This window comes from Rhipicephalus sanguineus, chromosome 11, assembly GCF_013339695.2.
Source record: "Rhipicephalus sanguineus isolate Rsan-2018 chromosome 11, BIME_Rsan_1.4, whole genome shotgun sequence".
In the NCBI taxonomy this organism is placed as follows: domain Eukaryota; kingdom Metazoa; phylum Arthropoda; class Arachnida; order Ixodida; family Ixodidae; genus Rhipicephalus; species Rhipicephalus sanguineus.
The window spans coordinates 41,836,181-41,850,065 of record NC_051186.1 but is presented as its reverse complement, the minus strand read 5'-3'; the positions used below and the strand labels follow the sequence as shown (position 1 = coordinate 41,850,065).

General features: G+C 42.9%; 1 protein-coding gene across 1 annotated transcript; it reads right to left on the bottom strand.

Moving 5' to 3' along the window:
- Positions 1–44: 44 nt before the first annotated feature.
- LOC119373724 (spermatogenesis-defective protein 39 homolog) lies at positions 45–12,761 on the bottom strand. The gene is made up of 18 exons (XM_037643786.2): positions 12,258–12,761; positions 11,642–11,757; positions 11,499–11,571; positions 11,311–11,422; positions 10,631–10,722; positions 10,480–10,548; positions 8,902–8,994; positions 8,019–8,155; positions 5,117–5,144; positions 4,970–5,043; positions 4,759–4,849; positions 4,544–4,678; positions 4,419–4,460; positions 3,082–3,171; positions 2,847–2,933; positions 2,373–2,462; positions 1,122–1,226; positions 45–98 (listed from the first exon to the last, which is right to left on the bottom strand). Exons 1-18 carry the CDS (start codon positions 12,315–12,317, stop codon positions 78–80), a joined length of 1,515 nt encoding a protein of 504 aa, XP_037499714.1. The 5' UTR covers positions 12,318–12,761; the 3' UTR covers positions 45–77.
- Between the last annotated feature and the right edge of the window lie 1,124 nt (positions 12,762–13,885).

Genomic DNA, 13,885 nt, shown 5'->3' with positions numbered 1-13,885 from the left:
CTGCTGCTTCCTTCTTTAGCTTGTGTAACACAAATGTCTACGAATTTTTATTATTTACAAAAAGATCAATAGTTGCTTCAGTTCTTCCACTTTACAGCCTGTAGAGAAAGAAGAACAAATGGCATTGGAACAGATTTCACATAATACTGCAATCTGTAATTTACAAAACAAACACTGCACGAAATACATGGAGACAAGAAAGACTGACGTGTGCATTGGTCTTTCTTCTCTCCGTTTATTTCACACCGTATTTGTTTTGTAAATGAATTACCAACAAGCCCAAGCTTTCATGCTAAATTGCAATCTCTAGTGCACTGCGTTCACACACAACTTTTTCTAGCAAAGCTACACGGAATGAAATGAAAGCGCGGAATGTGGCAACTGTAACTGTCTCTGTAGTTCCATTATTCGCTGTAGTCGGTACTCGCACCACACCTACCATCTCATTGAAATTTTCCGTAAAGTCTGTGAACTTGAGCTCATTCTAGGATTTTATTGATGCTGCGCAAAATCTTACAAGAACCGAAGTCTGTTTCCAGTAAATGTCATGCAAAAGAATTGCAAGCTAATGCATTTGTTTGTATGCAATACCACACAACGTAGCTGTTTGTATCCATCCCAGTAGACTGGCAATGCCACTGTGTATGCTAGTTTGCTTATCGGTAGGTACAGTATGCTAGAGTTATTTAGTGAATTACAGCTTCAGGAAATATCGCGGTTGGCCCAGCAGCAACCCCAAGATTTACAAAGGTCTCTTGGCGAATTTGATTTGGTTTTGCAGGCACACATGCGGTCTTTTCCAAAGTCCGGAAACTGGTTAGTTAGTTAGTGTTTGCACATGACTGTTGCTACTTGTATTTGCAGCAATATGAAAACAACTGTGTGTTGCCCGCAGTGCAGACAACGCAAACGCGAGAAATGAAACATGGCATGAGCACTTTTACTGTCTTCGCATAATGCATCCAATGCGCTACCAATCGAGCTACGGCAACGGACATCCTGCGATTCACTTTACTGGGTATTTCTGTGCATCTAAAGCTGGGAGTGTTAGCCAGCGCCGCTCATAGCCATGACTAAGTGTAATTGGCAAGAAGCATACACAATCACCGAAGCTTGCTTACCGTGCCGTTGAGAAGCCTTTCAATCTCGAAGAATGCCGTGGACTGTGGCTGAACTTCACTCTTGTACCTAAGCAGCCGTTGCCGATCTCTCAGGTAAACCAGCGTCTGCAAGTGAAAGTACATTACATGCACATCGTACGCAGTGCCGCAAGAGGTCGCAACCAGTAACGTTTCTTCGTATGACCAGCTTTCAAGTCGTACGTTAACGGTAACACACTTGCATTGGGCTAAAGCTTTCCAATACCGTAACTGGCAATCGCAGTCAACCTGCAAAAAGTATTGAACTTGAGCAAGCTGCTACTATGCATATACTACTTTCAGTGACCACCTAACAATGCAGTGCCAAATGTAGCACTTTTTCAACTCGAAAGAAGTAATTTGTACATCTCCAACAGGCGCTATATGCGTAATTGTACTGCATACAAGGATAACGTCTCATTATCAGAATTACTTGTGAAAATATTGACCTTTAAAATGTGTTTCACACATCTTTAGACAGCTCAGATTAGGACTAATGTGAGCCAAGTGTGCATGACATTGCAGTCAACTTTCTTACAAAATTTCCTGAACAACATATACTGAAGAAACCCTGACACAGTGATCATTTGGCTACCACAGATCTGGTGTCGTGCTACGTAACTTGTTAAGCTTCATCCTTCTCAGTTTCAGTGATAAACAATATTGTAATTAGTTTCTGCACATATGTGTAGCGCTTGCAGATTGTTGCATGCATAGTGGAATGCTTTGTTGAAAAAGGTCAATAGGTTGAAGCTCAAGACAAAATCCATGTACAGTTTGTCATTCCTACACTGGCTAAGCTGCCATAGTAGCAGGCTGAGCTAACATGTAGAAACTAGCACTTGATATTATAATGAACATAGCATAAGCACTATGCTGTCCACATCAGCGTCTCTGGGGAGCTTATGTTCCAGAGCATGGGGGTGCAGAGGGTAGACTGGCTATAGTTTTGCGAGCAGAACAATCGCCACATTCTTAGGCCGTCACCGAATACAGCTTGTTCACTGGTCACTTAATCAATCACTTAACGCATTGCTTCAATACAATAGAAAGCATAGACATGCTGAAAGCACACTTTCACGGCATTTTGCTTACTTCGCCTCGCTAGCCTTCACTGGTCTCTTGTTGCTGAAAGTAACGGCCCATAGCAATGTCAGTATCAGATGGACTTGGTGAACCTAATTCATCTCAAAAACAAGAGAGTTGACAATAAAATCAGCAGCTCGGACTCACCTCAATGACAACGCTGTGACACTTGTGCGCCTTTGCCAACGTCAGTCGCTTTTCTGAATCGTCAACCATTTGTAGGTATTTCTCGAACACCTAGACAGATGTCGCGGAGAGAAGTGTGAAAGATTGGACTGGTAATGATGCCCTGTTATTTTAGCTCCTGTAAGTTGGTATCTCAGTACTGAGGTAAAAATTATTATAGCAGTTACAGTTGAAAGCTGGCCAACTTGATTACTTAAATCTTGCTACGCAATAACAGAACCAGAGGTAGTAAAATTACTTTTTGTTCTTCCTTTTTGGCACTGTTCACAGGTTTCACATGAACATGTCACAAAATCTCCGTTCTTGCTATGAAAAATTAATTCGTTTCACATAAGACACAAAAGACAAAAAAAGCTACAAGAACCAAAAGTATGGGCCATTGCAATGCATCAGAATATAATTGCAACAAACTGTAGAAGGTCGGAATTGGCATACCTCGGGCGGGGCATGCGCCTTGGCCAGAATTTCGACAGCCTTGTCGAAGCCGATGCAGCACCGCATTTTCGATTTGCCGAGCCAAGACTGCAGAATAACAAAGACACAATTTTAAGTTCTTTGCATTCTCCTACGTGTTTTATTGTACACAAAAGAGGTCACCGCCCAAGTATTAATCTTTCACAGGCACAATTTTTCGGCCAAAAGATAAGCGGAGCTGTCGGAATGTTCTTACCTTGCCCTGAAACAGGTTGTCGATTTCTTTCCAATGTTTTATCTGTGCTAAGGCTGTCAGGGCAGTCCAGACAAACTGTTTTTCGGTCAACTGCGTGAAATATGAGAACAGAAAGAAGCACTTTTGGAGGAAGCTCCAATACGTAAGTGAAAGGAAAGCGACTGCTATGCTCGATTACAACCTAAGAAAACAACGTCAGCTCCGCCCACAAAACCACGGCGTGCCTGCCCTTCACCTGAGAAAGACTGTTGTGCTAGCTGGTTTCTACTCCAACCATAATTCCTTTTTCTCGGCTAATGTAAATACTACGCATATTAAGAGTTAAAGGTTCATTGTTGCTACCTAAAACATTACGTTTGGCTGAACAGCGATGTCAGGATACCTGACGAAATTTACCAGGATGTTCAGTTTTCCGAGTTAAAATTAGCGGCACAGACGTGTGTCCGTACAAGAAAGTCAACAACCTGAAACAATCTAGAAGTGCTTGACGTCACGAAAATGAGTAAGTGCTATTGGATGGAGTATTTATGCAAATTCTCTGTGAGAGGGACAGCGATGGCTGTGGGCAGAGCTGACATTTTTTCTTAGGTTGTAACCAACAATAGTGAAGCATGCATGTCCCTGGTATCAGGCCTCACAAGGGCAGCTTGTGGCCAAGATTGAGGCCCGTGCACTATCCTTACATTACTGCATGGCTTGAGGAATGTATGCTATGAAGAATGAGACCACAATAGATAAAAATGAGGCACTTACTTGAAACAAACACGCTGTGCACACAGACTTGTGCATGCGCATGGCCTCTCGTGTTTGTCCAGTGAATTACACTCAAGCCTCGTTATAACAAAGTCTGATCTGACATGAAAATAGGTTCGTTATATCCAAAAATTCGTTATAAAGGTATAATTGTAACACTGTATCTATGACAAGACTATTCGTCATTTACTTCGTTATAACCGATAATTCGTTATATCCCTGTTCGTTATATCGAGGTTTGAGTGTAGTGGCATTCTTTGCACAGTTTGTTTTGGTACAGCGCGAGGAATGACGAAGATGGAATAGAACAGAAGGGACATGGACATTCTAATCCATCTTCGTCGTTCGTCGCGCCCAAACATACTACCGTACCAACTAGCCCAACTTTCAATACTTTGCACAGTTCCTAGGTTGCCTTCCATTTGATAGAGTATAGTAGGGTTTAGGCACACTCACGAGAGTAGCACAGAGTGCAGCCCTACAGATGCACCCAGCTTTTCTTACTTAGAGGGCAAGTGCACGGTCCAACATAGCCTTCACGTTATTCTAAAATGGACAGCTGCAGACAAATGTCGAACACTCACATTGAACAGGGCCTTCATCTGGCTGGGACTGGCAACATGGTTCTGCGACACAATTGTAAAAATTTGCAAATCACTGTCAAGGCAAATTCTAAGCAAGAAATTCGATCAGGGAACATGTGGCTTACGTTCGAGACATTGTAATGATAGAGACAGCAGTAGTAAAGCGTTGTGACCAGAGACGTCCCCACTACAGGGGCCTTGCGGGGAAACTCTTGCATCAGGATGTTCTGACCTTCCATTTCTGCTCTGGAGTCTTGTTCCTGCAGGTCGTGTATCAGGATTCCCTAAGTAAACAAACAAAACTAACAAACTAACAAGAAACCGAGACAGCCACAGTTACCTCGATGGTGAGTTGCATTTCGAGCAGCTTCAATTCCTCTCTGACCAGTTCAGCCTGTGTCTCGAGTGAAGGGTCAGACTGGAAGTGGGATCTGCAGGACAGGTGTGGTTGAACAATCAACTACGTAACATTCATTCATTCATTCATTCATTCATTCATTCATTCATTCATTCATTCATTCATTCATTTACTGCATGGAGAGCTAGCTCACTTGTAACAGGACTGTAGGTTTCGAAGCCTTGTTGCCGCTTCCGGTGTTTCCACAGCAAGCTTGTACTTGATCATCTAAGAAACAAGGTCTGTCTCAGTCAGATCTTTCTGCAGTCATGTGCAACAAGACAAAAAAATTAACACTTACAGCAGCGTCCTCAGCCCTGCCAAGCATTCTGGTGTGAGAATGAAAGGAAGAAGTCAGCATTTAAGGTACTCTTCTGGAAGTAACAGTTCAAGAACAAGTTTGACAGCTTCTACGTTACAATATAAATCTGTGGCACTCGTTAAGCTGTGCCTAATTCTTAAAGCTGCAGTGCCAAACAACACTGAAGAACAATGTCTAACTTGACTACATACTAAGCTTTCTCATTCAGATGATTCTTTATGGATTTGACTCACAGAACTGCACTGCGTACAGCAACGCTTGCTAGAAAAGCAGAATGGCACCAATAATTTTTTGTTGATACATTACTTGACAACTTCGTTTGGAATGCAAAGAACATAGCAAATTGATACCTGAACACACCCAAGTATGACACCTATAGAGTTTGTCTAAGCACGATGCAGTAATTGAAAGGAGGAAATCAAGATCAAGGCAGACTTTCATTTTGGCCAAGACTGAGGGAGAAGGTGAGGCAACAGCCAACCTAAAAATGCACTCCAATGTGCAACTATTCCGTGACAAGTGTTTGAGGGTTCTATTAAATAATAAACAGCTAATAATTTTTGAAAGCTGAAAGCTTATTTAACACAAGACATGTATGCGATTACAAAAAACAAAGGTTATTTACCTATCTTTTGCTTTTGCAGTGAGCGGAAGACAAGGTTTAATAATGTTCAAATGTTGTTCGAGACAGCTGTTAAGGCTGCGGGTGTTTATAAAAAAAAATCTTGAGAAAACGCGTATCCATCTGGTGAAATCACAACGGACCCTACTCAGCCACTGAATTAGGTTAAATCTAAAAGTATCCTGCAAAGAATTAAAAGTTTAAAGGTCATCCAAAAAGTCCGTCAGCTGCCGAGGTTCCGTCACAGTGAAAAATGTAAGCTCCATCTTCACCGCAGTGAAAAGATATTGGTAGACAACTTTCAATCATTGGATTAAGATTGAACAGACAATGTTGCCATTTTACACCGCACCTTCTTCTCTTCTTCGACATCACTTCATACTTTTGTCATGTGAATGATGTCAGGGTCATACTTATCTTCTCTTTAACCACCTTCAGCCTGTCACGTAACTTCTGATCATCACTTGCAGTCGTCGGTTCATTTCCAGCTCCTATTTCTGATCTCGTGCACCTCTTGTTGATAACGATCAGTTACAGCTTCCTACTTCCGTACTGTACTTAACCTGCTTCCAGACTACACTTCACTTCTGGTTAGAGCTCACTCAAACCTCGATATAATGAACACGGATATAACGAATTATCGGTTATAACGAAGTAATTGAAGAATAGTCTTGTCATAGCTACAGTGTTATGAATGCACGTTTATAACGAATTTTCGTATATAACAAAGTTATTTTCATGCCAGCTGTGACTTTGCTATAATGAGGTTCGAGTGTACACTTTTTCACACATCGGGTGCAACGCTGCAGAAGTTATGCAAGAAGTTAGGTCAGCAAGATATGTGAGTACATGCGTCTCGCGCTTGGCTTTCATCATTGTAAACACTCGTGCGAGCCGAGCATGAGCCCACGCGTGATGCATCACGATGGGCACCAAAATGAAAGACCAAAAACCGAAAACGAAAAGACGCTAAGAGGTCCAGAACAACTTATTGACAACCGTACAACAGGGTTTGTTTATATCTGAGGCACAAAGGATTTTCATTTATTACTCGGCCTAAAGACAAAAAGAAATCACATTACGAGTGGTCAAATCATGGGACTATTTTTTGGTGCGAATGCATTTACTGCAAGAAGTCACGCTAGCCTCCACAGTATTGCACCTTATGTATGGAACCGAGTACTATAGCCAAGGAGTTTGGTCAGAAATTATCTTGACTATTTCAGGCATCTGTGTCTGACAAAAAAAAAACCGAGCCCTTAAATGTCACCTTCTTTCTTTCATTTATAGCGAGGGTCTCGTACTGGCAGACTTGATGCCTTCAGGTAGTATGCAAGGGATTATTGGTCAGCTGCCAGCTCGTAAAAAGATCACGTGCTGCGTGACGCCAAAAGGCAGAAAAAGAGTGTTCCACATTCGTCGCCATGGCTGCGATCGGCGCTGACTAACACTCCTAGGTTTAAATTCACATATATGCCCAATAAAGTGGTCGGGGGGATGACCCCTGCCATAGCTCAGTGGTAGAGCATCGGACGCGTTATTCGAAGGTCGCAGGTTTGGTCCCTGCCAGCAGCAAGTTATCTTTTCGTCCACATATACTCTCTTCACATTTATATCCCAATTATTACAAATAACATCCTCTACACTTTTCTTGGCATTACTGTCTGTTAGTTCTCATTAATATGTATAGTCGGTTAAAACCTAAGAATAAATGCAAGCTCCGCCCATAGCTGCTGCTCTACCACCCAGAGAAAATTTGCATAGATGCTACATCCAATCGCATTTGGTCATTTGTGTGATGTCAAGCACCTCTGGCGAACTGCAGGTAGGCGATTTTCCAGTACAGAAACATGTACGTCTCACTGGTTCTCAATCAGAAATTTCAGCTATTATTCCAACATGACTGCTTGGGGAAATACCACATTTCAAATGGGGACAAAAAACTTTTAATTACCAATATGCATAGTATTTACATTAGCAGCGAAAAAGTACATATGGTTACAACAGAAACTACCCAGCACGGCTCTCTTGCACAGATGAATGGAAGGCACACTGCAGTTCCGGGGTGGAGCTTGCATTCTCAAGTTGCAACCAACTGTAGTGTGTTACAGAAAGTGGCCAGAAGAGGTCCACGTAGACGTCGTCTTCAAAATGTGTTAGCAACCACACCGCCATCTCGTGATATCATAGCAAATCACACACGATGACATTATATATGAGGTACGAGTCAAGTAATTTCAAGAACCAAGTGTTACCCACCCTAGGATGTCCATGAGCTGGCTGTTGTCCTGCACAGCACGCAGGTGACTCAGGTAGTGAGACACGGCCCTCGGTCTTTGCATCAGTTCTTGGTTGAACAGAGACTGCTTCAGGGTTTGCTTCAGAAAGAGCAAGACCTGCACAAGCCAGTGGCATATATTTCTCTGACAGTTCACTCTTCTTTCTGTGGAACAACGATGACACCACAGTGCATGCCCTTTTAATTGATTGATCGATTGATTGATTCATTCATTCATTCTCTCTCTCTTCTTTCTATGCATTAATGAAGACACCACAGCATATACCCTTTTGACTGATCGATTAATTGATTGATTGATGAGCTGATCGACTGATTCTTGTTTCTGTGCATTAATGAAGACACCACAGCACATGCCCTTTTGATTGATTGACTGATCGATTGATCAATCGATTGACTGAGCAAGCGAGTGCTAAGCTATAAGAGACGTATAATAGCTCTCCACTCACTACCAGGGGTTCTAAAAGCGCACACAATTTGACAAAATGAACCTTTCATTTTTTTCACCCTCTTTGCTATCACCAACATGCAGCTACGTCATCACCTTGCAGCAGCCTTGAATACCCACCATCCTCAAAATTAATGCCCTCTAATCAAAACTCATAACCTATAGTGGTCAACAACAAAATAAGTAGTACTAATACCTATCAATCAGCATGCTTCATCTTGACAAAAACGAACAGTACAGTCAACTTACGATGATATGTGTGAGACTAAGGTTTGACCGCTACGATAGGCTATCATGGTAACCGCACTGATCTTAGTCAACAACCTACAATTCTTTCAAAACTGGTATACTTGCTTGCAAAGAGAAATACTATCAACAAACTTAAACAAATAACTTACAGCAATTATGGCATTTCCATCTTGAATACGCACAGCCTCATTCAGCAGAGCAATTTTGTCTTCTTTTGAACGGTGCTGACCAAGGAAGTAAGGCTGAATAAAAAATGTAACAGAAAGAAAAAAAGAAGTGGAAAACCAATTTTGCAAGCATACTTGATTACCTGCCACTTCAATGCAGTGGTACTACTATGTACAGTTGCGCTCAATATGACTTGCAACACGGCAGTGCTTGGCCCCATAAGTTCAAAGATTGCGCATGGCTTCAACCTGTATTCATTTCAACAACTAAATGACATTTTCTTATTTGGGTTCATCCCGATGTGAGAGAACAGTGTTTAGTTACGGAAATAAGGGCAAGTGGAAGCCATGCGCAGTCTTTGAACTCGTGAGGCCACGCGCTCCCGTGTTGCAAGTCATATTGAGCGCGACTGTACTTGTATAATTGCATGCAGAAGCATTTAAACTCAGTTCCAATGTCTCCCATATCAAGAAACATTCCATGGCATGTAGCAAGGTGGAACAGCGGGAGAGTTCCTAACTTCATTACAAAAACAAAAACCGAACAAAAGAAATCGTGCAAGAACATTCTGAACTAAGATGCGAACTGTCCAACAAGTTCAAATGCAAACTCAATCACAAACTAAGCATACCTGTATTCAAATACAATAGTACTGACAGTACTCCAAGCAATAGTGCAAGATCACTTCACACCTAACAACCCTTGCACTGGCGAACCAACACAAAATGTTGAACCACTGCTATTTTATTTCAACTAATACTAAATGCGTTACTTTGAACCGTTGATCGAAACGTCGGCTCGAGTGACATTCAACGATTTCTCGTCTCTTCAAGCCTCCGCACATTCCCCTGAACTTCTGTCTTGTTTAAATCTGTCACTGACAAGCATCTAAATTTTATGTTTCTCCTTATCCGTTTTCTTTCAAGAGTGTACCGGATGACCAATCATTTATTTTGTGCTTTACACGACCTGCCCAACGCAATGCCTTACTCTTGTTCACTATTTCCACCCAATTTCCGAGGAAACTTCAGGAAACCATGATTTGAATGTTGTATGTCAATAATTACCACTGCCAAGCGCAATACATAAGTACAAATACATGCATAAGTGCCCTCGTATATCTTTCTTTGCATCACACCACCAACAAGCACGGTGTTGAGAAACCTCAATTTCTTTCTTTCTTTCTTTTTTATTGGTTTATTTAGGACAATATCGAAATTGCCCTAGGGGACACAGCTAAAGGCAAACATTGCTTGACTGGGCCGTGCCACCCATACAGCAGAAGCAGCAGAAAGACGACATTTGCAAAACATAAAAGCGAACATGAAAATCTATCAGGACACTTGTTTTAGACAGATGAGAAGTACAATTCATGAAAACTAAAGGCAACAAATGAAAGGAAACAAAAACATCAATGTTATACAGTTTGCTAAGCACTTGCTAAGCACTACAAAAGTAGGAGTATAAACATATACAAAAGAATGCACATATAACTCTAGAAAAAAAAAATTAACTCGCAACATCAAACACAAAGAGAGTGCAAACACGGGGTGCCCTACCTGGCCTATCACAATGTTCCTCACCGTCTCCTCCGGGGTGTTTGTACTTTTTAGACCTTTCGTAGGAACCTGAAAACGGAACGGAGTGCACAAACCCACGTATGAAAACAAGAACCATATCTTCTTTCTTCAGTCGATGTCAAGAACTTACGTCATGGCTGATCCTCAGCCTTTCGGCATGCTTCTGTACATCTCCCAGGCCCGCCTGCCTCAAGTTTGAGCCAGGAGAAGGCAGGGTGACACCTAAATATTAGAGAAATTAAATATATATAATGCATGTATGAATTCAAAGGTTGACCACTCATGCATAAATCATATCTAGAACCCATCACACTCAGGCTTTGCATTATTCGCGAATTACTCAGGATTTATGGCGCAGAGACCAGGAAAAATTACGCCTTGCCTGAAAATGAAGGGCCCTAGCTGGTGACATCCTAATAACTACAAGTATAGGCTCCTCCTACAGTCAGTAACAACCTAGGACACCAGTGATGTGGGTTTGACTGTCCAAAAGAGAATTTGTGTAGATGCACCAGTCGATTACGTTCACTAATTACCATAACGTCCCGTGAATTTGCGGATTGAAGACAGTTTATTTTAGCAAAGAGATCTTCTATTGCTGGTTTTAGAAAGGAACTTCAATATCATGTCAACTTTTACAGGTGATCCTGGTATCAGTGTCCTGGTATCCTGCGATCCCGGTATCACTCCAGCTGGCATAACCCTTTTACAGAGGTGAATGGGGCAGATTCGCAACGGTTTTGTCGGTGAAGCTTGTATTGAAATCTTAAGTTGTCACTAGTATTCCATAGTATGTCTGTGAGTACTTACCGCAGGCTTCCGCAGTGACTCGGTTCGATTCATCAAAGCTAAATTTCCTCACGTTGTTGGCGGAAGACTGCGCTCTCTTGTTGAACTGCACATTCCTTCTCCCGTCGTCGTCCTGTAAGCAACCACGAGGCAACAATTAGAAAGTTTGAGGCAATCAACCTGTCACACTGCGAACGATTTCGAATTACCACGTCGTCGAAGTTGAACGCAACGTGGGCAGAAGTGTTCCAGTAGTAGTCATCGTCGGCGCTCAGTTCCTTTCTGTGTCGAAGAAAAAAAAAAGAAAAACTCTCAGTCTGCCCGGTAGATTGATTTGGAAGAAAGCGCTCACTTGTTTTTCGACTGCACTACTTGCTCAAGACAGTCGTCTATGGTGGACGTCTTGAAAGGGTCAGGTCCAAAGTCAGCATCTTGCTTGACTTGGGCTGATAGCCGAGCGGCTTCTTTCTGCAGTTTTATGACAACTCATTGTTTCACCTAATACATGGTTATCATATGGATTACAACCCGATGCAACAATTTGTTTTGTTTTGAACAAAGAGCCCCAGGATTCGTAAACCTTCAACCGCTTCAGTGGCACATGAGAAAATTGCCACTACCACTATTAGGACTTACATCTGTCACGAAATTCTAATTTCTTCAGTCATAATCAATGCATGAATGTTCATCAACATGAACACACATGTAGATGTGTGTGTTCATGTGAGTTACTTTTTTTCTTTCCTGATATCACTGACGCGCCACAGTGGTTCGCACCTCAGTGCGAACACGATCCTTCTTATTTACAGTAGTTGACGTTATTCATGCAGCAAGCACTGACAGCTCACGAGGCAAAAATGATCACCAAATCACGCATCGGTTGTGTCGATGGGCACGTATGGCACACGCAAGAATCGCAACAACATTCAAGCCTTCAAGCTGACGCGTGAGTCGAATGAATACATCACCAGTGACGACGTGTCTTCAAGCCAGAATGCCGAGGTGTTTCCGATGCGATGGCTGTTCATAGTGGCTAGTTGTGGTGTACAAACGATGGCAATGCAGTTGGCAGTTTATTTCCACAGGTGCTGGTTTCCGCCTACTTTAGAGGAGTCGCGGTGTCTTTATGCGAGTGTCGTGCTTCTAACAGTTCACGCCTATTCTGCGACGTATGTAAGTACGCTTACTAGCCGAGATGGTTGTATTTTGAGGCCACGATCGAAGGCGATTTGTTGGTTTCGATGGCACACATATTCACTTCCATTCTTCGTTTCAAGCGCACCGAGAACCTTGCGACGATGCAAAGCTGTCTACGTCATTGGGACTTCAAATGTGACACACGGAAACAGCACGGTGACTAACGGCTAGCGCAATGTAATAAAAACACTTGTGAAATTCCTCGCTTGTCGCACAACAGCAGGTAAACGTTCCAACACACACCCTCTGTGCTCTCGAGAGCGCAGTAGAGATCATGGTAGAGATGGGGTTTAATGGCGTGTTTCTGATTGGCTAAGCCCGAAAGGGCGCGGTATTTTAAAAATTGTTTCACGGATAATGAGCGACATTCCTGTCAGGACGAAGATCTTTCATAAAACGATTTATCTCTGCTGCCATTCATCACAGTTTCAGTGATGTCGAGTGCACGTTGATTTGTGCCATTGTTTCCGCAGCACGCTCACATCTCAGTTGTGCCAGAGTCCTTTTAAATCAAACGACTCTGGTTGTACTGGAGCAACTAAATATTTATGCCAACTTTATCCCCACTGAGAAACCAGCGCACCAATTCACACCAGTATTGCATAAGGTTGCGCCCATAAGGTTTTGTTTTTGCAGAATATTAAGATCGCTTTCTTGCATAGCTACGTAAGTCAGTCGACTCCATCACTCCATCTCGTCCAGGCCATATGTGTTCGGCGTCACGTAGCAGAGACTACATGGGGACCAAGCTCCCCCTTCATATCCAGTCAAGTTATAGGGAACGTGCACTGAGCTGGTGGCGCCGCTGTGCGGGAGCGAACGAAACGAATTGGCGTGTTACTTGCAGCAGCCGCTCCACGAGCCGAGCCAGATGTTCTCTGCCCGAGCCGTGTCACGCCGTTGGAGGAGTTTTGCAATGTCGCGCATGAGTTGCTGGGTCGTCAACTGCGCTAATAGATATAAGGAATGCCATCCTGGAACAAAGTTCTCTCGCTTTGCGGGGCGAGAAAGCCTCCTAGACAAGCGGGAACGGTGGATTCGCAGCGTACGCCATGTGAAGTAATTGATCCTGCGCATGGTTATGAAGTACATGTTGTAGCTAGTTCGCTGTGAATTCACGCTTCACGCAAGTGAACCGGTATTTTTACAGTGCGAACGGAACCGAGCGGCAGCCGGCAAAGTGGTCTCGGGTCTGCAGAGTACATTTTGTGTGCGGAAAGTCATCGACAGATACAGCTTCTCCCTCGTACGCTCCTGCTGTTTTTCCGCCGACGTACCGCAAAACTGCGGCGATAGCTGAAGTTTAGCAGACTCTTCACTGTTGACAAAAGTTACAACTGCTGCTGCATGCTTGCAGTGGTCTTCACACCTCCCCTACAGTTGTAGTGAGCTCTGGTGA